Below are 25,827 nucleotides of genomic sequence, written 5' to 3'. Positions count from 1 at the left end.
ATGTTTATGTGATCAGATGTATCATGGATTCGGCTTTTAGAAAGTACGTAGGCAGAACTCTGCTCCCAAGATTAACTGTGCACAAATAATTTCTTCTAGAACTTTCATAACTTTCTACTTTATATTTAAGTCTTTAGGCAAATTGAAAATTATGTTGGCATATTACGTGAAGTAGAAAGATGATTTTCCAGTTTTCCTAAGGTCATATACTGAATAGTATATCTTCTATTAATATGAAATTGTATTCTTTTGTTGAACCAAATTCTTACACACAATAGGATCAGTGTCTGTGGTCTCTTCTCTGTTTCATGATCTGGATGGTTATTCTAAAACCAAGAATAATGTTATATAATGACTCTATAGTGAGTTTTACTATCTCACATAAGAGTTCCCAATTTTCCTTTACCAGAACAGAAAAACCACATCCTACCATACTCTAAAGGCCCCATAAGCTATTTCACATGATCATTATTTGAATTTTAAAAGAATTCTGTCAAGCTACCAAACAAACCATTGCTAGGTCATGGAAATTACATTGAATGTATAGATGAATTTGATTCACAAGGAAGATTAACATCTTCACCGTAGTGCTTTTCCATTTTAGGAATGCCAGTGTCTTTTCATATTTAACTGTTATTTTGCCCACAGTAGAGTTTTGTGGTTTTCTTCTTGCTGTGCATTTTCCTTTCTGAGTCCCTAAGTTTTTAAAATATTTTTGTCCCTATTAGGAATGAGATTTTTTAAATATGTTGTAACAGTTTATTTTTGGCACTAAAGAGACATTGTTTTTCTTTTTTTAATGGAAATATTTCCATGGTTATATTTTATTTGGCCATAGGATAGTCTTTATCCTACATGAAGGAGGTATCCTTCCATTAAGAGTTTTTAATTAATAATCACTATAAAGTTACATCAAATTCCTCATTAGTACATATCAAAATAATCTAATTTTTTTCTTTGACCTGTTAATAGTATGAACTGAAAAATATTTTTTTCAAATATAAAACTATTATTACCTTTCACTCTGTTACATCAGAAGGTAATTTAATCCCACATGAGGATCAAATTTAGTCTGGTAATATGTGTGCATTAAAGGGCCCTTGAAATGTTCAAGGTTAATTTAAAACCCATTTAAAAATGTGTTTCATTATGAAAAGCTGAAGGCAACACGCTTCCTGATTTCAAACCATATTATAAAACTACAGTAATTAAAGCAGTAATTAAAGCAGTATGATACTGACATAAAAACAGATACATGGATCAATGACACAGAATAGAGACCCCAAAAATAAACTTATGCATATATGGCCAACTAATAATTCACAAGGGAACCAAAAGATTCAATGGAGAAAGGTTATTCTCTTCAGTAAACGGTGTTTTAAAAACTGGATATTCACATAATATAATATATATATAATATATGATATAAAAGAGGACCTCTGTCATATGTCATTTACAAAAATTAACTTGAAACAGACTAAGGACTTAAATGGATTAAGGACCTGAAACCATAAAACTCCTAGAAAAAACGTAGGTGAAATAGCTTTGACTTAGCAGACTTGGCAGTAAGTTTTTAGACATGACATGAAAAGCACAAGCAACGAAAGCAAAAATCAACAACTAGGACTATATCACACTAAAAGGTTCTGCATAGCAAATGAAACAATGCACAAAATTAAGAGGCATCTTATGGAATGAAGGCAATATTTGCAAACCATTTATCTGATAAGGTATTAACATCCAAAATACAGAAGGAACTAAGGCAACTCAACAACAGCAACAACAACAACAACAAAACAATCCAACAAAAAAATAGACAAAGGGGGATCCCTGGGTGGCGCAGCGGTTTGGCGCCTGCCTTTGGCCCAGGGCGCGATCCTGGAGACCCGGGATCGAATCCCACGTCAGGCTCCCGGTGCATGGAACCTGCTTCTCCCTCTGCCTGTGTCTCTGCGCCTCTCTCTCTCTCTCTCTCTCTCTCTCTCTCTGTGTGACTATCATAAATAAATAAAAATTTAAAAAAAAAGAGTAAAAAAAAAATAGACAAAGGACCTGGATAGAATTTTCCAAAGAAGATATGATGGCCAAAAATACATGAAAAGGTGATAAAATTTCTAATCGTCAGGGAAATGCAAATTGAAATAATAATGAAACATCACCTCAATCTTGTTAGAATGGCTATAATAAAAAAGGCAAAAGATAACAATTTTTTTAAAGATTTTATTTACTCATGAGAGACACATACATTGAGAGAGAGAGAGACAGAGAGAGACAGAGAGAGACAGAGAGAGATAGAGACATAGGCAGAGGGAGAAGCAGGCTTCATGCAGGGAGCCTGATGTGGCACTTGAGCCCAGGACTCCAGGTTCATGCCCTGAGTCAAAGGCAGATGCTCAACCCCTGAGCCCACTCAAATGTACCAAGATAATAAATATTGATGAGGATGTAGAGAAGAGGGAATGTTCATGCACCATTGCTGGAAATGTAAACTGGTACAGCCCCTATAAAAACAGAATGGAAGTCCCTCAAAAAATTAAAAATAGAAGTACCACATGATCTAGCAATCCCACTTCTGGGTAAATATCAAAAGGAAATGAAATCAGTCTCTCAAAGAGAGGTCCAGAATCCCATGTTCATTAAACCATTAATTATAATAGCCATGACATGGAAAAATGAAGTGTTCACTGATGAATGAATGAATGAATAAAGAAAATGTGAGATATCTCTATCAAAATATAAAATAAAATACAACTCAGCCATAAGAGAGAAAATCCTGCCATTTGCAACAGCATGGATGGAGCTTGAGGGTATTATGCTAAGTGAAATAAGTGAGAGAAAAACTGTGTGATTCCCCTTATATGTGAAATCTTTAAAAAACACAACTCATTCGTGGTTACCAGATGCTGGAGGATGGGGAGGAATGGGGAGATGTTGGTCAAAGGCTATTGCACTGAGTGTTATAATATATGGTAGCAAATTGAATTTAAATAAAATATACACAAATAAATAAAATATTTCAAAATATATTTCAAATTCAGACACAAACGCAAATGATAAGAAGCTAATGGTCCAAAAAAAAAAAAAAAGCCACTACCAATAACCCTTGTAGTTTTGATCTTCATTTTAATTTTAAATGCCTTGGAAACATTATCTCATTTATTCCTCACAAGACAACCTATGAGATGAGTGAGGATGATGAGCTTGGTGGGATTATTCCCATGCTGTAGATGAGGAAACTGAGAAGATAGGATAAACACGCCTAAATTCACACAGCTTGTACATGCTTGCACTGGAATTAAAAACAGCTCAAATGCCAGACAGCATTGCTAACCACTACACTCTGGTATGTGTTCTAAAATCCATAAGAAAATAAAAATAATCATTCTATTTCCATGCCATGTAATAAATATTATGTTTCAAAATCCTTAATTTTTTGAAGAACTTTCTACATTATAGACAAGTGGTTCTTCAGTCCTCATTTACATTAAGACTACTGAGAATAAAATGAAATATCCCTGGAAGGGATAGAGATTGAGATTCCGATCAAGTTTAACCCCATCTATGCTGATTGTTGCTAAAGTTAGTTTCGTTAACTGCCAAGACTCTTGTGTCCTTGCCTGTAGTACCTCCATGACTGAAGGAGTATAAATTCTTCCCGCATCTGAAGAGTCTATTAAGATGCTATTCCTGGGCAGCCTGGGTGGCTCAGTGGTTTAGCGCCTGCCTTCAACCCAGGGCATGATCCTGGAGACCCAGGATCAAGACCCATGTCAGGCTCCCTGCATGGAGCCTGCTTCTCCCTCTGCTGTGTCTCTGCTTCTCTCTCTCTCTCTCTCTCTCTCTCTCTGTCTCATGAATAAATAAATCAAATCTTAAAAAAAAAAAAAAGATTCTATTCCCAAGAGAATTAATGGAGAACACTGTGTATGGAAGACAATACTGGCTATGCATTACAAAATACAGGCAGAGTAAAAGCATGCTCCTATCCCGGGGAATATTCTCTCTAGATAAGTAGTCCAGAGTAATAGACATGAAACCATAATGAGAAATATCAGTTTCTATCTGGTAAATTATGTAAAATGGAGAAAAATGAACTCTGATGTCCAGGAAACTTTAACTAGAAGAGAGTACATCATTGAATGGAAACAGACTTTGGGGGTAGGGGGTGGTTTGTTGTAAGTTCATTCTTCAAAAATATTTATTGGCGAGTAAGATCTGACTTAGTTCTAGGTAGTCATAGCAAACAAACTGCTAACTACCTTTAGGATTCCGAGGATTTCTATTCTATAAAGCAAAACCCATTAATTTCTATTTTTCACTTAGCTGAGGAGTAATAAAAATATAAAGTACAGATATTGCTTGATGTGCAAGATGGAAAAGATAGAAACAATAGTGTTCAGCAAACAGATCCAGTGGTCGATTGGGCCTCCTTTACCTTTCTGTTAATGGGTTAAAGGATAAATCATACACTTACATTATTAAAAAATTCTCTCTTGAATTGTTGAGGTAGGATAAAAGAGGATGAAACTGCTCTGTTTAGCGTCTTATATATTATAGCTTCAGATTAACTTTAAATACATTTTTGTTTCTTTGTGGCCAATTTTTGTTTTGATAGCCTCCATCTGGCATTGATCTGCATTCCTTTTGTAGTCTGATTACCAGGCATGAATCAAAGAAATCAATCGGTTCCTCTGTCTTAAGAAGCTGGGGGAAATTACCTTTTTAGATTCCTTTTTTTTTTTTTTTTTGTATTTAAATTCCTTATTTAAGATAAAAGAGAGAGAGAGAGAGAGAGAGAATTCACTCAGTATTATGTCAACCAAGACCTGTCAACATAACCACGTTCATTTAATTTCTTTTACTGGTAACACAGAACTATATGCATTCTTTAATTTCTTTCTTTCTTTCTTTCTTTCTTTCTTTCTTTCTTTCTTTCTTTCTTTCTTTTTTTTTTTTTTTTTCTGATAATACTTGGCATTTGTCCTTGAACCTCTTTAAAACATTCAGTTAATGGTCACGGTTATATTAGTCAAGACTTTTTATTGCAAGGGAAAGAAGCCCTACATAATTAAGTTTAAACCAAAAAGAAACCTCTTAGTTTATGTAATCCAGAAAGACAGGGGTGAAGTCATATCAGGCAAAACGAATTTGGGGCTCACACGGCAGCCTTGGTGCTTTCCCCGCCCCCTATGACTTGGTTGTCTTCTCATTATGAGAAGGCCTCATTTTCTTCTACTACATATGGGATTATCGGCTTCCCTAATCTGTGGAAGGTACCTGCCTGCACATAGACATACACATCTTCCTGGCACCATGAAGGTTAGGAACAGTCTCTCCTACTCGTGGCTCCAACAGCTTAGATGGTGAAATCTCTTGTCTTGGTGTGAATTATCTTAGTATGTCAACTATATGCCCCTTTGTGCTCAGATCTAGTTTGCCCTTCCTCTGAATATTGTACCTTGCCCACTGATTTCCAGGGGGAATCAACAAATGAGAGGCACTGGTGGGACAATGGAGGGCAGGATAAAGGGATAAACCAGAGCATTCCCACCCACTCAGCCTTGCTTCAGGTGATACTTCCACTGGCCACCGCATCTCTACCATAGTTCTGGCCCTTGCTGTAATAACCCTGCTTTTGTGATCACAGATTCATGCAGCAGCCTTCCCACATATCTAGCTCCCACGAAGTAGCACCAGGTTTTGAGCTCTGGTGACATCAATCCTTCCTTTGTGCCTCTAGCTGAAGGAGTGTTAGCTTCTTCTTACTATTACTATTCCGGGTTCCTTTGTTTTCTGTTTTGTTTGGCATCCTGGGCTTAGAAAATCTTTATAACCAGTTTACCATATGAAATTCCTTCCATTGGACCACTGAACATTGCCTCTGTTTTCTGAACTGGATCCTGACTGATAACCCTAGCATGGGTCACCAGCCCTTCACTGAACCAGTTGGCTAGATCTTGTTCATTTACCCATTCTTGTGGTAATAAGAAAGGAGAAGTGGAGCATGTTACCAGAAAAAAAATAGAAGAAAGAAAAATACGTTGGATCACTGATATTAATGGCTATCATATCAGTAATTTATTTTGATACCCTCGTTAATAAACATGAAGATCTAAATTGATTTTTTAAAAAACAGCACTACACAATAAATTGTCAGTAGTGGAAATATTTCATGTCACTTGCTTTGAAAATTCATAAATACTCTATTAAAATTCTGCCCTTTTTGCTTACAAAATAATAAGAGTAAATACAAAATAAATGAGAAAAGTAAGGGAAAGGGGAAATAGGGTAAAAACAAGATTAAGTCAGGAGTGGTGTTAGGTTACCCTTTTTCTGATTAAGAGAACTAGTACATTGAAGATCTGCTGTGAATCACATGATGTTTTAAATGCCTTATTTCTCTTTCCTGAAGAATACAAAATCAGAGTTTATATACCCATTTAACAGATGAAGAAATGATGTTAAGTAATTTGCCCAAAGGCACAAAGGTAAGATGAAAACATCAGCAAGATGTTATCCTCCGTGTTTTTGGTATTCCAGAGCCTAAGCACTTTCTATTACGTTATTATGCCACTAATATTTCTCCCTTGAACTGTATTGAATTGGCATTTCTTTACTCATATTTAAAAAAAAAAATCTTCACTCAGGATTCATTCATATTCACCTTCTGGTAAGATCACTTTATTGTATACTCATCTATCATAAAGTCTATCAACAGACTTCTGTAACAAAATTCACTCATATAACATCCAGAATGAATCCCTCTCTCATTTATTCACACTTCATACTTAATATTGGCACAATGTCTAACAATATGGTGTTACAAGCAGACAAATTTGTGACCAAATTAATTCCATGCTTATATACACCCCATTTCTGCCTGCCACAACATGCAATGTTTCTGAAATATGAAGAAAGTACATAATCATTTATGAAATCCTAGGTGCTGGGCATTTTCTACAGGGACATAGTTGTGAGGCTTCTTATATCTTATGGTGGCAGAGAAAATAAGAATATTATATAACACAATGTCTCTGGTTTGTTCCTCATTATTCTTTAAGAGAACCCAAGTTGCCAGGGCAGCCCCAGCAACCATTTAAGACTTTATTTGGGTGTTCCGACCCTGTGGGACAGTAACTGTGTGGTTTCCATCAAGGAAATTGCCCACTATGGCTATTAAGGTGCACACCACAGGCTGCTTCAACAACTAAATGTTGAGTGAGCAAATTCTGGAAAATTTTTCCTCTTTTATTCCTATCCATGGATATTTCTTTTTCTTTCTTTTTTTTTTTTTTCTAGATTTGGTTTCTATTTTCTACAGTACACTGAAAGTACACCGTCTAACATAGGCTGCAATTTAGCTGTGTTCCTAGGACCATCTGTAAGAACTTATGCATTTCCTGGGAATCTGATCAATTTCCAGCAGCAATCCGCTATTTTCTCTCTGAGATTGAGGAGCCCTGCAATCAATTTTATATTTAAAAGTTTGTTTCTGCTTGAAAAAATTGAGCTCCCAATGTCCAGAAACCATTCTGTGCTTCAAAATTAATTTCCTGAATAATACATCCTTGTCATGGCTCTATTTTATTCTTTTTGATGATTGCAAAATATTCCAAGTTATGGGTATTTCACGTTTTTATCAATCTTTGCCTTATGAGTGTTCATTTGTTTCAGCTTTTTTAAAAAAAGATTTTATTTAATTATTCATGAGAGACACAGAGAGAGATTGAGAGAGAGAGAGAGAGAGAGGCAGAGACACAGGCAGAGGGAGAAACAGGCTCCAGGCAGGGAACCTGATACGGGACTCAATCCCAGGTCTCCAGGATTATGCTTTGGGCTGAAGGTGGTGCTAAACTGCTGAGCCACCGGGGCTGCCATGTTTCAGCTTAGTTTTTATGCTACTATGAACAAGGCTGTAATGCACATTCTTTTGAAAAATTCCTTATATACTGGTACTTTATTTTTTTCTTTTTTTTTTTAGAGAAGGAAGGAGAGAAAGAGAGAAGAAGGAGAGAGAATCCCAAGCAGCCTCCACACCCAGCATGGAACTGTCATGGGGCTCGATCTCACGACCCTGAGATCATGCATGACCTGAGCCAAAACCACTAGTCAGAGGCCCAACTGACTGACTAGGTGCCCCTAGTGTTTTATTTTTTTGAGGATAGATTCTTAATAGTAGGAGCGTTGACCTAATAGATATTAGTATATTGCTTTTTCAAAAAGGCAGCAAAACACATATTTCCACCTTTGGATATGATTATATTTTTCTCCATATTCCCAATAAAATGTGTTTATTTATTTATTCAAAAAGATAAAATCCTTGCTTTTAATATATTTATTTACATTAGTAGTCAAGAAAACTAATAAGTGAATAATATGATGATGACACAAATATACTGTGAAGAAAAATAAAGCAAGTTTGGGGTAGAAATAGGGATGTCTATTTTAAATAATTTGGTCATAAAAAGCTTCTCCAAGGACATGCTATTTTGATAGACATTTAATGAAGTGAAGGAGTAGGCCATGTAATATCTGGAGTGGAAGGAGGTTTCTAGAAAGAAGGAAGAGGAAATGCAAGATGTCAGCAAAGAGCTTGATACTTATATGGATGGGCAATGGGGAGTCAGTGGGGATCAGGCAAAGACCAAGTGTAAGATTGTTGTCGAATGGTGGAGGAGAGATTTCTGGGACTTGGTGAGAAGTGGTCAGACAAATATTCACAACAAATATTAAAGGTAGAGCTGATGGGAGATGCTAATGTTCAGATGTGAAGTTTAAGAAAAAGAGATACACATGAATAATTCCTAGGGTTTTTAACCAAACTCTAAAGGTTTCGAAATAATTTTAGATTCATGGCAAAGTTGCAAAAATAGCACAGAATTAGCTAAACCCTTTGCTCAGCTTCCCGCAGTGTTAACATCTTACATAACCATGGTACAGTTGTCCAGACTAAGAAGTTAACATTGTTATAGTTTATTATTATATTAGCTAAACTACAGACTCTTTTCAGATTTATTCATGGATATTCTTTTTCTTTTCTAATAAGATCTACTCAAGGATCCCATGTCAAATTTAGTTATCATATCTTGTTATTTTCCTTTGATCTGAGGTGGTTTCCCCGTCTTTCCTTGTTTTTTATAACCATTATGTTTTTGAAGAGCTTAGTTAGACTGTTCCTCGATTTTAGTTTTCTCTGGTGTTTTCTCATGATTACATGGGAATTGTGGCTCTGGAAGAGGAAAGCCACAGAGTTGAAATGCTCTTCTTGTCCGATTATATGAGGGGCTGGATGATAACCAGCAGGCTGCATCACTGGTGATGCTGTTAGCCACTTGGATAAAATGCTATCTGCCACGTTTCTCCAATTTGTCATTACTTTTTTCCTCTTTCTGCATTCTAGTCTCCGGAAGTAACTTACTAAATACGGCTCACACGTAAGATAGGGGGTGGGTAAAGAGTTCCACTTCCTGAAGGGGAGAAACATCCAGATATATTTTTTGGAATACTTATAAGAAAGACTTGTTCCTTCTAACCTATTTATTTTTTCAGTCATTTATTTACATCATAATTGACTCATAGATATTTATTTCATTCTTTGGGTTATAATCTAATACTGTTATCATTATCATCATCATTTTTATTTTTGCTTAAATTATTTTAACTCTGATCATTGAGAGTTCTTTCAGGTTGGTTCCTGTATCCTTTTGATATGCTTGTGCCTATTTTTTTTCCTTTCCCTTCCTTACTTTCCATCACTCTAGGATACTTCAAGTTCATTTTGTGTTTTCCCTGCCCCAGTCCCAGAATCAGCCATTTCTCAAGGAGCTACATTTTTATTACGAGTCACTGGGTAAATACTGATATCATTTACTTCACTGGAAAGACTAGAGTAGGAGGAGGAAGCCTAGATATGTTATTTTCTTTCTTTCTCTCCCATCTTTCCTTCCTTCCTTTTCTCCTTTGTTTCTTCCTTCGTTTCTTTCTTTCATTTTATTATTATTATTATTGTTATTATTATTATTATTATTATTATTATTATTATTATCATGTTAACTTTCAAAAGTATATTAGCCATTCAAGAGGAGCTGTGGAACAGGCAGTAGATATAAGAATCTACAGCCCAGAGAAGTGGTTCAAGCTAAAGAGCTAAATTTGGGATTCATAAATAAATGGTGGCATTTAAAGACATTAGACTGGATCTGCTTTTGTAAGAAAGAGTCAGAGAGAGGAAATCTCAGTCCTCAATCTACTAAAGGATTTAGGTGTCAGGAAGATTAGAAGAAATTAGGCAAGAGGTTAAGAAAGGACAGCAAATGAGGTAGGAGATAAGCCTACTTCGTGCATGGTGTCCTAGAAGCCAAGTAAAAAAGAAAAAGAAAAAAAAAGGAAAGAGATTATCTGAGTCAAATTCTCTTGAGAGACAATTTGCGATTTGGTTTGTCAAAATCCAAGTTCACTGCTGACATAGGGAAGTGCTACTTCAGTGGAGTTGTAAAAACGAAGCCTAATTTGGAGGAGTTCAATATAGATTTGCATCTAAGCAATGGAGAATGCCCTCTCTGGGGAAGTTGCTATAAAATGGACTTGAGAAATAAGATGATGAGATGGGAAACTGTTGTAAAGGGATTTTTAAATTAAGTTTTAAATTTTAATTCCAGAATAGGTAACATACAGTGTAATACTAGTTTCAGATGTACACTATAGTGATCCAACAATCTATACATTACTCAGTGCTCATCAAGATAAGTGTACTTTTAATCCTCTCCATCTATTTCACTCATCTCCCCACCCACCTTCCCTCTGGTAACCATCTGTTCTGTATAGTTAAGAGTCTGTTTCTTGGTTTCTCTCTCTCTCTCTCTCTCTCTCTTCCTTTGCTCGTTTGTTTTGTTTCTTAAATTCCATGTATGAGTGAAACATATGGTATTTGTCTTTCTCTGACTGACTTATTTCACTTAGCATAATACTCTTTAACTCCATCCATGTTGTTGTAAATGGCAAGATTTCATCCCTTTTTATGGTTGAATCATATTCTATTATGTATATATATACCACATCTTCTTTATCCATTCATCTATTGATGGGCTGCTTCTATAATTTGGGCATTGTAAATAATGCTGCAACAAGCATTGGGGTGTAAGTTTCCCTTCGAATTAGTGTTTTTTGTAATTTGGGGGGTAAATATCCATTAGTGCAATTACTGGATTGTAGGAAAGTCCTATTTTTAATTTTTTGAAGAACGTCATACTGTTTTCCACAGTGGCTGCACTACTTTGCATTCCCACCAACAGTGCATGAGAGTTCCTTTCTCTCCCCATCCTAACCAAACCTAGCTGTTTCTTGGGATTTTGATTTTAGCCATTCTGACAGGTGTGAGGTCATATCTCATTGTGGTTTTCATTTGCAATTTCCTGGTGATGAATGATGTTGAGTATCTTTTCATGTGTCTGTTGGCCATCTGTATGTCTTTGAAGAAATGTCTGTTCATATTTTCTGCCCATTTTTTAATTAGAATTTTTGCTTTTAGGGTGTTGATTTTATCAATTTTTTTAAACAAATATATTTTGGATATTAACTGTTTTTTGGATATGTCATTTGCAAATACCTCCTCCCATTTGGTGGGGTACCTTTTAGTTTTATTGATTGTGTTCTTTGCTGTGCTTTTTATTTTGATGTAGTCCTAGTAGTTTATTTTTGCTTTTATTTTCTTTGGCTTGTGTCTAGAAAAATAGTGCTAGAGTTGATGTCAGAGAGATTACTGCCTGTGCCCTCTTCTAGGATTTTTATGGTTTCAGGTCTCACGTTTAAATATTTAATTCATTTTGAGGTTTATTTGTGTGTATAGTGTAAAGAAGTGGTACAGTTTCCTTCTTTTGCATGTAGCTGTCCAGTTTTCCCAATACCATTTGTTGAAGAGACTTTTTCCCATTGTATGTTCTTTTCCTCCTCTGTTGAAGATTAATTGACCATATAAGTGGGTTTATTTCTGGGTTTTCTATTCTATTCCATAGACCCATGTGTCTGTTTTTGTGCTAGTACCATACTGTTTTGATTACTACAGCTTTGTAACATAGCTTGAAGTCTGAAATGGTGATACCTCCAGTTTTGTTTTTCTATTTCAAGATTGCTTTGCCTGTATGGGGCCTTTTGTGGCTCCATGTACATTTTAGGATTGTTTGTTCTGGTTCTGTGAAAAATGCTGTTGGTAATTTAATAGGGATTGCATAAAATGTGTGGCTTGCTTTGGGTAGTATAGACATTTTAACAATATATATTCTTCCAACCATGAACATGGAATGTCTTTCCATTTCCTTGCGTCATCTTCAATTTCTTTCATCATTAGATTGCAGGTCTTTCACCTCTTTGGTTGTTTATTCCTAAGCATTTTCTCATTTTTGGTGCACCTGTAAATGAGATTGTTTTCGCAACTTATTTTTCTGCTGCTTCATTTTTAGCATATAGAAATGGAAAAGTATGTGCATTGATTATATATCCTACAGCTTTACAGAATTCATTTATCAGTTCTGGTAGTTTCTTGGTAGTCTTTTGGGTTTTCTGTATACATCTGCAAATAGTGAAAGTTTTACTTCTTCCTCGCCAATTTGGATACCTTTTATTTATTTTCATTGATTGCTGCAGCTAGGACTTCCAGTACTTCCAGTACTTGCTGAATAGTACTTCCAGTACTTTTTTAAAGTTGGGAGATACCACAACGTATTTGCAGACAGTTGGGAATAATCCAGTAAAAGGAAGGAATGGGGGAAGAATGATCCAAGAGCAAGATAAAATAATCACAGTAGCAAAGACCTAAAATTGGTGAGAGGAAATGGAATCCAAGAGAAGGGATTGATCTTAGGTTGGCGAGAGAAGTGTCTTCATTCTAACAGGATTGAAGACTGACTATATCAGTATAAATATCAAGGGTATACAAGATATAGATAAAAAGAGGAAATTGAATCGTTGTTCTTTGAATTTTCCTAGAAGCAGTATCATAAACTGAGAGAAAGGAGATGAGAAGAAATGTTGGAGAGTTGCAAAGAAGCAGAGGTGCTTCTGTTAGTAGTATCATAGGGTTGAAGTCTGTGGTCATATATCAAGAGCTATGGCAGTGATACAATATCCTACATTTTCTCTAGTCATAATTATCTGTTCAGCAACTATGAGTAGTTTCATAGGAAGAGAGCTGATTTTGGCCAAGTGATTTTTTAAATAATCATGCTGATTTGAAAAGGAGAGAGAAAAGTCTTGGAGGTGAGACTATATGCAAGGATAGTCTACCATATTGAATAAGAGACCCTAAATTAGGTGAGTAGAAAGTATTAACATGAGTGGAGGGAGTGAACAATGTGTAAAGGTCAAGAAACACTTTTGTTTGTGAGATTTATAAACAACTTGCAACCTTTTGTTATAAAGGTTTTTTAAGGCTTCCCTGTAACCTGCTGATCCTAACTGCCCTTGTGATCATAGAGCCTGAAACATCTTTTTAATCTCTTCTAATCTGTTTTATCAAGTTTGTACCTCTTCTTGGGTCAATTTCACTAATTGAAAATTTTCTAGAGAATTATATAATTCTTCAGGTTTTAAAATTTTTATCTAAGTTTTCACCTAGATTTTCTTATAAATCTTGCAAATTTCCTGTATTTGTTACCTCTTTTCCCATGTGTTAAATAGAGATCCGTCTGAACAATTCCAGAGAAATGTTTGTAAACTTTTGAGCACAGCTGATTGAGTAGAGGAATCCCATGGTGACTACCTGATACATAAATACCTAATTAGGACTGATTTAATTTGTTTTGATAACTCTTGTCCACTTTACTGAAATGGAACGACTAAGTGCTATCATTTTAGAAAACTTTTTGGTCGTGTGATACTACTTTATTATAGTTCAACACATGTTAGGAAAACATGACAATTCATTTTTTGTTGTTTGGTAAATGAGTAGATGCTGCATGTATTTTGATAACTGCACGTCAACTGTGTGTGGAGTAGGAAATTAGAATGGTGTTGTTACTTAAGAATTAATTCTAAGTAGAATCAATGTGACTGTTAGTGAGGTTTTATTCTTTTAGGAAGTCAAACTCTACATGGCAGATTCATCTTTCCTGCTAGATTCTTTTGCCCTAGGCCCTTTGTTTCTGTCAGGAAGCTGTCCTTCAGAGAGAATGATGCTTTTACTGGTTGCAGGCATATTAATTATAGAATACTCTACTTTAAGATGCAGTTGCAAATGCAATTTAACTCTTGCACTGAGCTTCTAAGTCTTATTATCACCTTAGAAATAGTGAACAGCAAAATCACCTTTCTTCACTCGTGGTCACACATTGACATTTCCTTCGGACGTACTAAAACTGATATGAGCCAGGCTTCCAGACATGCAGAAATGGTCAGCCTGGGGTTCTTAAATTCTGTGATCCTGAGAGGAACAAGTTTATTCTCAAAAACGTGGCAAGAGATTTGCAAGAGATTTTTTTAAAGATAGGAACAAGATAAGAGTGTATCTTAAGCAAGTTATATTTCCTTATAGTTAATCAATGAATCATTCATTCAGAATAATACAAGATGATCTTATGTTCAGTCAAGACTACAACTGAAATGTGACCTTCAGTAACCTCAGTGAAGTCTCGCATGATTATTGATCAAAACATGCCAACAGGAGCTTTGTGCCTCATTGGCCTGCTAAAAGTGCCCGTTAGGGAAAATGTTGAACATGGGAGAGTGCCTTTACCCTTGCCGCTCCAAACAGCTGCTGAGATTTGTAGGATGGTTTGCACTAAGGTCCATGGGCAACCAGGAAACCAAAGAATCTTGGTAGTATGAGAGGTGATATTTGCTATTCCCTCTAGCTCTGCAAGATTGCAGAAATTTCTAAAAATGAAAAACTAGGGCTCAGGGAATTTCTTAATCAAATCCTAGATTTTAGAAAAGACCAGATAGGAACCATGAATGTTAGATGCACATTCCTAAATCATAGCATAGTAGTTTTATGTTAATGTTAATTTTCATAGAATTTATCATCATAAACTGAGCTTCTTCAGATGAACACCACAAAAATTTATGAGGACAGTGATGTTGCATTTACATTAGTATACATGTTTCTGGTATTCCATAAATGTCACTCTCATTGAATATTTTCCTTAGTGCCTGGGATGGTTATATTTGTCCACAAATCAGTCTTAGATGTCACCTTGTCACTGCTAAGGCCACCCATAGGAGGACTGGGACCCCTTCAAGTACTGGTATAACAGGCTATGCCAGGGGTATCCACTTTAGGTCATGATTCCTTTATAGACATAGGATTCCAGGAAAATGGCAGTCCCCACCTATCTTGCATAATACATCACCACTGATGTGCCCAGAGGCCTTGCAGGGGAAGAATACCAGCCCCTAGACTTTTCTGAGAGATACACTACCTATGGGTTATTCCTTTACAAAGTTGCCTGGGTCTCAGCATGAGTGCTCTTGATCCATAGATCTTAGCACAATTCTATAAATGCTGTCATGTATGTGTCCACACACTTCCTCACACAGTCTCATACAGCCCAAGTCCCCAAGTCACATCCAGAGAACCAAGGTGCTGAGTTGGAATGGTTTCCAGCAATAACTACAGCACCCTGTGCCCAGAGCTAGCATTGATCTTCAGATGCCCAATCTTGGAACTTTGCATTGAAAATGACATGTTCTTCCAGAATTATTTTTCCTTTGTGATGAGCTCCTTCCAGGGCCTTGACTGGCCTAAGGTTAGTCCTGTCCATTAAATATATGCTTATATATTTGACTTTCAAACAGGTCAGAGTTTGGGTTCCTTTTTCCATTACCAAGGGTCCTTTGGCCTCGTCTAAATTACATGGTAATTGCAGGTATGTAAATTTAGATACTTTTGTTTTTCTCAATAGACTACCTTAAATGCCTATAAAAAGTCTTTTATTTATTTAGTTGTAAAATACAATTCTGTTTTCAATTCCAGTTTTAACAATAGTGGTCAAAAACACTCATCTCTTTCTTCAGATTTAGCTACATGTCAAATATAGAGCAGTTAGTTTTCGTATTTATAAAATAAGGAGACTGAATTAGATAGCAGTTTCCTCTTTTTTTAAAAAAGATTTTAGTTGTTTATTTGAGAGAGAGAGTGCACGGGAGAGAGAATACACAGGGGAAATAGCAGAGGGAGAGGGAGAAGCAGGCCCCCCTGCTGAGCAAAGAGCTCCATGTGGGGCTCAATCCCGGGACCCCAAGATCATGACCTGAGCGGAAGGCAGATGCCTAACTGACTGAGCCACTCAGGCACCCCTATTTTTTTTAATAAAAGCAAAACCTTTTTATTTTTAGGATAAAATCTAAAATAATACCTCAATAGGTAAAAATGACTTTAAATAATATGGAATTCATTGTAATTAACAAGAAAATTTAAATTGAGATTATAAATGACATTTATAGACATAATGCAGCATCTAACTTATTTTTAATATTTTGTTTTAATTGCAAATAATTTGCAAAGTCTTTATTCAATGGATATATTATGAGCAGGTAGAGAGATCTGTTAATATACTTGGTTACTGGTTTTTAATTGCTTGAACTGCAATCTTCAGGACATGTAGATATCATTAACAGAGAAGATGGAAAAGTTATATTCTGAAATATTCCTCAAAATTAGTGCAACAGACAATGCAAGTAATTGTTTCAGCGGTCTTAAGTATGCCATATTCTAGGATATAATGTTTTCAACGGAGTTTAAGATATTTAAAACTATACTTAAAACTGAATTTTGAATCAATCTCTCCGAAATTTCTTAAGTTCTTCTGCTGAATCTGGACTTCCTCAGAACCACACTGGACTAATAATGTCTAGTTATCTCTATAATTCTAACCATAATTTGGTAACACTTGTGAGTGAGTACTATGGATATTCTAGTCTGTTCTAAATCCATGTATACATACAGATATACATAAAGTTTAAAAGAAGAAAGAAGCATCCAGAGACACAATGTGCCTGAGAACTTTTTTCCTTAAAGATTTTGATGTTTTAAGCTTATTTGAACAACCTCAGCCTATGTTGTTTGCTCATGCTATTTCTTCTTCAAGCAACTCATATATAGTATTTCTACACTACCTATTGTTATTGACCATGGTCTATGATAGTTCATTTCTAGCAATTGTGGAAATAATAAATGAACCACTGTTCACAAACTTCTCTACCTCATCATTAAGGAAAACTTACATTTGTATATGACAAAATTATTTACTTTAACATGTTAGAATGGAAAGTTCATTAATTCTTTTTTTTTTAATTCTTTTTTTAAATTTATTTATGATAGTCACACACAGAGAGAGAGAGAGAGAGAGAGGCAGAGACACAGGCAGAGGGAGAAGCAGGCTCCATGCACCGGGAGCCCGATGTGGGATTCGATCCCGGGTCTCCAGGATCGCGCCCTGGGCCAAAGGCAGGCACCAAACCGCTGCGCCACCCAGGGATCCCCATTAATTCTTTAGAGAAAATGATTATGTACACTTTAGTATGAGAAAAATACAAGTGTATAATTACTGTGAGGATTTCATCACCTTCTAAATTATTGCATTAATAATTTTGAATTATGGCACTGTAATTTCAAATATAAGATTTTTCTTAAAATGTGTTTATTTTAAATTATTTATAATTTGTCTAAATTATTTTCTTAAAGCCTAAGGTATCTTAAAACCAAGCCATGTAAATGTTGGAGTTAATTTTATTATTAAATAGTTTCCTTTAAGCAAATCAGAAAACAATAAATATTCATCGTGATCTCTATCAACTATTTAGCTATATCATTTTGGTTGAGTTTCCTGGATTTTTGTTTGTCTTGAAGCTATGAATCTCCTGGAAACCAGAAAGTTATTGTAATCTAATGTAATGCTGATTAATAAGATGAAATGTCTTTAGCTTCTTGCACGTAGTAATATTTGTTTATTGATTAGAAATTTGCTACATTCTTCTAGGATGGATATTCTTTCTGCTAAATTATATACGGTGTGATTATTTAGTTCTATATTTAATGCCTTGTTTGTATTTCAAGATTCTTTCCTGTGTCGCATTATATTTACATCATGTAGTTAGCTTTTCTTTTTGCAAATATAACTTTATATGACATATTGACATATTTTCTTTTTTAAGGAAAAAATAAGGAGATATCAACAGACTGAAAAGATGTTTTCAGAAGCATAGAGTCTTCAGGAAGATACTGGAGTTCATGAGATCTCAAGGTTAGCAGTCTACACATTATTTTCATGCTTTTACAGATCTGAGATATAAACTGTTCCAAGTTGTTCCTGCTGAAGTGTAATTGAATACTAAGAATACATGTTTACTTAAAATACATATTTTAATGAGATCTCTTCAAAATCTTTAAAAATTCATTTATACCAGAAATCTATTGTTTAATTCAACTGGGGATGTTTAAAGGAAATGTTGCTTCAGTAGAAAACCTTTGGTTATTAAAATTTGCTTTGTTCTTTATAATGGGTAGCACTGTTAGAATACAAATAAATAAATATTAAGCATCCTTATAAAATTTTATTTCTGATTTGTTTAAGAAATGTAATCTACTTTGCACAGTTTTCATTTATTTGTATATCTTTGGCTGCAACATATGCATATACACAAATAATTTAGAAGGATAGATGATCATCAACCTTCTACAATCCTTTGAAATTCACTCCCTGACTTTCCCTAAGTACAGTCAAAGAAATTATGCTTTTGTTGGAAAATGTGGCCTCAATAAAATGACTGTTTATATGAAGGAGCAGAAGGGTTTTTGAGAACCTTCTCTATGTTGCTTAGAGTCCTAAGTCTGGAAAAGAAAAGCAAAATAAAACAGCTTATTAAATAGCTTGTAATAGTAACCTAATATAAAATACTCATTTGGAAGTTTGAATTACAGTGTAAGTTGAAATAGTTTATTCTCATGGGATAGCTGGAGAAAATGAATGATTTCTTCCTTCTTTATTTTGTAGGACCCAATATCAAAAACTCATAATTTAAAATGAGAAAATATTGATGATCTTTTATTTTGATTGCCTTGGTCAGGCTTGTCTTCTACATCTTCTACATCTTTCCTCACTCATCCAAGGATATATTCATTCAAAATTTATTTAGGACTTACCATGCACATGGCAATGGGCTAAGTGCTTTGGTTGTTTCAAAATGAATAAGATATGATTCTTCTCAAGAATTGCCCAACCAATATGTTACTCAGAAATTAATTTTATTATTAACACAAGCAACAGATAAATAGACAATCCAGATTTAAAAGGGCATGTAATGAATTCTAAAGTGCAAAGAGAATTATTTGGGGATTGTTCATATCTTCACATTATGGCTTTTATTAGCCTAGCATAGTGAGAGTTTATACCAATGGGAGTGTTGTAATCTATTACAACCCACACCCAATTGACATTTAATAAAGTAACTCTTCAAGTACAACACAAGTAATATGAGATTTTAAAAAAGAAGCTTCTGTTTTTGCCACAACTGCAAATTTAATGTTGTAGAAAGTAGTTATGCAAACATCTATGAAAAGAACAAAGATGAGCATTGCCTACTTGGTGTTCTTTTTTTATTTCCAGTATATTCAGCTTCATTATTAAGCTCACCAGAGAATTAAATCATTTCCCCAATGACCTAGAAAGGCATGTATGTAGGTTTGAAAGGATTGAAAGCTATAAACCTCTAAGGGATCCACACACATATAGTAGCTGGATGAGTAAAGAATTTACAGCTGTGTGGGAGTCCAGACTGCTTGAAATGGTGTTGCATACCACTGTGCTCCTCATGAAAAGCTTTTAAAAAGGTGATATCTGAATAAGCGAAAACAGATCAAGTCATTAAACATAGTAAAACTTTTTTGAAAAGTCAGTGAAGACATCTCCTGCTTAATTGCACCATTAGATAAGTGGTTAGATTAATTTACATAAGAGCCACAATCATTCAACAAGTATTTATTTATCAAGTGCCTACTATGTGCATGGGAGCAACAGCAGTGAATAAAACACCAGTATTTTCGCCTCAGTGGAAATTACATTCTAGAGGGTGAAAATATATAAGCAATAAAAAAATAATTATATATTATGTTAGGTGGTTAGAGTGCTATGAAGAAAAAGAAAATAGGAAAAGGAATATAGACTGTAGAGTTGGAGTGTTAAAATAAGCTGAATGACTTAATATTGCATAGTTTATACAAAAGAAATAGATACTACCTTTGCCCAAATAGTGCCAACTGAAAATGAATGTTATGAAATATGATGCCTGCTGGTGAGTTTTCTAAATCATCATTTGTTAAAGTAAATGTTGTTAATGTATATAAAATAGCTAGTATGTGTCTTAATTTCACCAGAAAGAAAAGATGTATTTTTAAAATGATAATATACTTACTACTTAATACACCACACTTACTACATGTACAGAAAATGTCAAAATGTTTGCAATAAAGGCACAGTTGGATTAGTCCAATCACTTACTAAAGGGGTAAAGGCTATGACTATTCATCTGTGTAGGGGAGAAAATTAATCCAATTTTTTTGAATTGAATAAATATCATGAGCCTAAGTAGTTATAGATCTCTATGATGATACATATAGATGACACTTGGTGCTAAAAAGCTCTATATAATTGTCTTTCTGTTGCTTCATCAACAGTCTTGTTATCATTTTAGGAGAGCCCTAACTACTGGGACTAAAGACAGAAGGGAGTTATTTAAATACCATCTCGTTCCCATAGTACTAATTTTTTAAAGGACACATGTCTTTCTTTGTACATTTAGTAAAAGATATATGCAGATTTGGAAATTAAAATATTAATCTATTTGTGATCATCAACAAATGAGTTATCAAGTTTCTTTTGATGGTAACCTGGTTGGAATTTTCTATGAGATGTTAAGAAACATTAAGTACAGAGTAGCACAGGGATCTGGAGGTGTGTATGGCCCAGATGACCTGTGCATTTTTTGCAACCCATCTAAAGTATAGATGAATGCGTCACAAGGTTTCACTAACTTGATATTTAGAAAAAGAAGTTAAATCGATTCTTTTTCTGTGTTAATAAGTCAATGCGAAAGGAATATCTAACCATCCAAATAAGCAAAAATTGGATTAGGAGGTCTCAAAACCTATCAAATATTGTAACTTCTTCAATATTACAAAAGTCAGATATTGTAAATAGTATATCATCTAAAAGAAATAAATTCCAGTATTGAAGTACTACAAGAACGATGCAGTGGGGGTGACAATTATTTGGGAGGTCTATTTTAATTAAACCAAACCAGAGAGTACTCATTACATGTAGTATGAACAGAACAGACAGTCAAGTCTATGAGTTTGACCAAAAAGAGGCAACTGGTACTCTCTGCTTTGGGAAAACCAAAAGAAAAGAAAACATAAGAGATGCAGAAGACTAGTAGAAGGTTATAAAGAAAAGAAAGACTTATTAAAATATGTTTTTTAAACTTAAAATTTTTTTATTTAAATTCAATTTAGTTAACATATAGTATATTATTTAGTTTCAGGGGTGGAATTTAGTGATTCATTACATGCAAATAACAAGGACTTCTCATGTAATTTCACTGTGTCAGAGATAAATTCCTTCCAAACCAATATTAATCTTTTTTGTATTCATCTGGAAGCTTCAAAGGAAGCTAGAAACTCTACTGTTTAAGGGTAACTGAAATGTGACTTATCAAAGGCAAGTAGAAAATTTAAATTCCCTTGCTTTCATCCTCCCTATATTCGCTTTCTAAAAGTTAAACCGAGAAATAATTTATAAATTCATATGACAAATCCAGTTCCCCATGGACTGACTCTTCCATCCTCTTGCAAACCACCACCCAGAAATAAACATTTTTGAATATCACATTACGTGGCATGCTCATGCCCTGGGTGGGGCCTTCTCCACCTTTCTTCAGTGGTTCTCCAGATGATTTCCTACCATTCTCACTCTTTCATCAGTCTTATAAATAGTTTAATCCAACTTTCTCAACCTCAATAATATTGACATTTTGATCAGATAATTCTTTATTGTGTAGGCAATGTTGTGCATTGTAGGAGGTTCAGTAGCATCCCTGGCAGTAGACACCAGGAGTACTCCTCACCTTCCATTGGGAAAACCAAAAATGTCTCTAGATGTTGCCTTTGTAAAGGCCCCTTGGGACAAATTATCCCAAGATGAGAACCACTGATCAAACCCTAACCTCCACAACCTCAATAAACATCCCCCCCATATCAACCACAAAGCCTCCTAACCACCTTCAGTATCTTGTTTTCAATTAAAACTCAACGAAAACACTTGACAGCTTCTCTTATTACTGTGAAACTCACCTCTGTCTGACCATCTATGTGGTTTTAGTTTTCTTTTATTTGCCTTTATCTGGCCTTGTGTCGAAAATGTGTCATACGACATAATGAATGGATATGAGGAAAATTAGGGAAAGGGAAAAATAAGGTAAGAAGAAGCTTAAGTCAGGAGTGGTGCTAGGTTACAAACGACATAAACCCTTTTTCGTTTCACTTCTTTTTCTTTGAATTCATGGAGACTTGGATTTTTCCATGTTCTCCAAGTCTTGCTTGAAATTTAGCTTGGGCACCAGGAGCTTAATCTCTACATTTCTACAGCCTGTCCTTTCTTACACTGTACCTGCAGTCTTCAATCCAGTAGATAGGGAACCTTCTCTTTTCTCACACCCAGGCCCAAAAGTACTGCAGGATGAAATGATCCACTCTGCAGATTTATGGTTTTCTAATCCAAGTTAGCTCCTCGATAGCATCCACTAATCCTTTCGCTCTGACCATGGTCAGCCACTATTTCAAAAGTTTATCACCCCACTCCAGCCATGCAATCTCTCCCCTTCATTCTCAGTTGCACCTGCTATTTTAACAAGAAAATTGAGGTTATTGTGTGGAAACAACTCGTGCATCCTTGCAATTCCCTCCAGCATCAAACAGCTACATCTATCAACACTCTTTCTTTCCTCCAATCTTAAATGATCAGGAATCCTTCCTATTCAAGGCAAAGCCTGTGTTTGATTGTATTCCCTCTCACTGATGCCGAGGCTTTTGGCCAGTAGTTATTTCGTTTTTGTCCTTTATCTTCAACCTTTTCTCCTTTGCTCACTCTTTTCCTTCAACCTGTATACATTCTTCAAACTTCCATCCTAAAAAGTAAATTGACAAACAAAAACAAACTGACCTCTCTCTTCAGTAGATTTCATGGGCACTACCATCCAATTTCTCTCCTCTCCAGCCCATTCAAACACTCCATACAGCAGTCTACATTCATTATCTCCGATTTCTAAGATCCAGTCACTCTGCAGCACAATGCCATCTGATTTCTAACCCCATTTAGCAGAGCACGCTCTCTCTGAAGGCACAGATGACCTAGCAGCCTGTATCTTGACTGGCTCTCTCAGGGGTATTCGACACTGTTAACTTCATTTTTCTTCTTCCACTTCCAGGACTGTTGTGACACCTCTCCCTCTTGGTTTGCCTGACACCTTGTAGACCCTTTTGTAAAGGCCCCTTTGACAGGTTCTGCTTTCTCTATTCTCTCACAAAGTTGTGAATCACACACTCAAATACTGATATGTGGCCATAGGTAATATAAATGAGTGAAGTCAGCTAATTTAAAACAATAAACAATGTAGAGGTTAAATACCAGGCCCACAAAAGTTCTTGAAATTTTACCCTTGCTCAAATTACAGTGCTCCCCAGAGATCCACCCTCAGCTTATTGTTTATCTACCTTCCTTGCTGACCCTGATCCAGCCAAACCACTCTTAAGACTTTATTAATTAGATAGCAATGACGCCAGCTTTTTTCTTTGATTAGGGGACAGAATTATATATTACACACACATGTCTGTAGGATAACAATGCCTACAAATACACATGCACAAACAAATCATCAGAGCAATGAAACAGAATGGAAAGTCCAAAAAATAGACACCATACACATTGCAATCATAAAATGCAACAAAGAAATAATCATAAGTCAATGGAGAGGCCCCTCAATGAAAGGCTATTAAGACCTCAAGCACATATAATTAATTAGTGTCTGCTAAAGAGGGTGTTTCAAATGGGGGAGAGGGAATGAAGCAGAGAAGGATGACGGCTTATGAGTAGAAGGTATTAGAACAATTCTTTAACTACTTGGGGAAAAATAAGGTGTGATCTACACATCATACAATAGTGAAGTAAAATATAGATAAATATTTAAGATATTATTTTAAAACATTTTAAATTATATACTTTTCAACATTTAAAATATTATTAAACATTAAATTCAATAGCTTTCAGGTATTTACGTGCCTTTGGTTTAGAAAAGCATTTAAATAGTGCAAAAAATGAGAAATAATTTATTCATTTTTATATTTATAAACAGTAAAATTCACTCTTCTTGGTTTTAGTTTCATGTGATTTGATCATTGCACAGAGTTCTGTAACCTTTACCACAGTCGAGATATGGAACAGTTCTGTCACCCCCAAAATAACCTTGAGCTTCCCCTTGTCAACTCTCCCCTCCCCCCGAAATCCCTGGCAACTGATCTGTTCTGTGTCACTATAGTTTTGCCTTTTCCAGAATATCATATGAATAGAAACATACAGAATGTAGTCTTTCAAATCTGGCCTTTTTCAGTTAGCATAATGCATTCGAGATTCATTCTTGCTGTTATGTGTATCTCTAGTTTGTTTCCCATTATTGGGAAACAGATTATTACTAAGTAGTATTCCATTGTCCGCATGTACCGCAGTTTGTTTATCCATTCACCCATCGAAGGACACTTGGGTTGTTTAATTCTTGATGTTTTTGAATAGAGCTGCAATAAGCATCCACGTAGAAATTTTTGTGAGAAACTATGTTTTCATTTATCATGGGTAGATGCCCAAGTGAGATTGTGTATCACATGTTAACTATATGTTTACCTTTCTAACACTGTAAAGACTGTTTTCCAGAATAGCTTACACCATCTTGCATGTCCATCAACAATGTACGAGCATTCATGTTGCTCCACCCCTTCACCACCAGCATTTGGTATTATCAGTTTTTATTTTATTTCAGCCATTCTAACTGTCATTGTGGTTTTTAATTTTCAGCTTCTTAAAGAATAATAATATTGAGCAAATTTTCTTGTGCATATTCACCACCTATATATCTTTGTGAAGTATTTATCCAAGCATTTGAAATACTTTGTCCAACTTTTTCAAAAACTGTTTTTAGACCCGTTTTACCTAGATTCACAGCAAAATTGAGAGGAAGATATAAAAATTTCACATATATTCTCTGCCCCCACATGTGCACAATCTCCCCCATTATTGACAGCCTCTACCAGAGTGAGACATAGGTCATAATTGATGAACCTCCCTTAATACATTATAATCACTCAAAGTTCACAGTTTACTTTAGGTTTCATCCTTGGTGTTGTATATTCTGTGGGTTTGGACAAATGTATAATGCTATCACTGTGTCATAGAGAGCATTTTCACTATCCAAAAAAATCTTTTGTAACTCCATCTATTTATCCTTCCTCCCCATCCCCATAATCCCCTGGCAACCACTAATGTTTTTACTGTCTCCACAGTTTTGTCCTTTTCATAATGTTGTATAGTTGGAATCATATAATATGTAGACTTCTCAGGTTGGCTTTTTTCACTTAGTAATATGCATTTAAGTTTTCTCCAGGTCTTTTTTGTGGCTTGATAACCCATTTCTTTTTAGCACTGAAAAATATTCCCTTGTCTGGGTGTATCACACTTTATTCACCTACCCAAGGACATCTTGGTAGCCTCTAAGTTCTGGCAGTGATGAATAAAGCTT

At 35.2% G+C, this 25,827-nt stretch overlaps 1 protein-coding gene across 2 annotated transcripts in view; it reads left to right on the top strand.

The window, feature by feature from the left end:
- Nucleotides 1-25,827, top strand: part of CSRNP3 (cysteine and serine rich nuclear protein 3) — a 189,423-nt gene that overhangs the window by 25,713 nt on the left and 137,883 nt on the right. The window contains exons 1-2 of one of the 2 annotated variants that reach the window (XM_077883088.1): nucleotides 15,798-15,857; nucleotides 18,145-18,233. In XM_077883088.1, the coding sequence (XP_077739214.1) occupies nucleotides 18,221-18,233 (13 nt within the window). In that variant the 5' untranslated portion in view covers nucleotides 15,798-15,857; nucleotides 18,145-18,220. Of the gene's footprint in view, nucleotides 1-15,797; nucleotides 15,858-18,144; nucleotides 18,234-25,827 lie in introns of those variants that run through there. The other variant, XM_077883087.1, reaches the window with a different exon arrangement.

The sequence above is a fragment of the Canis aureus genome, chromosome 34 (assembly GCF_053574225.1).
Source record: "Canis aureus isolate CA01 chromosome 34, VMU_Caureus_v.1.0, whole genome shotgun sequence".
Classification (NCBI taxonomy): Eukaryota; Metazoa; Chordata; class Mammalia; order Carnivora; family Canidae; genus Canis; species Canis aureus.
Note: the sequence above shows the minus strand (reverse complement) of the source record. Positions and strands in the feature narration are given on the sequence as shown.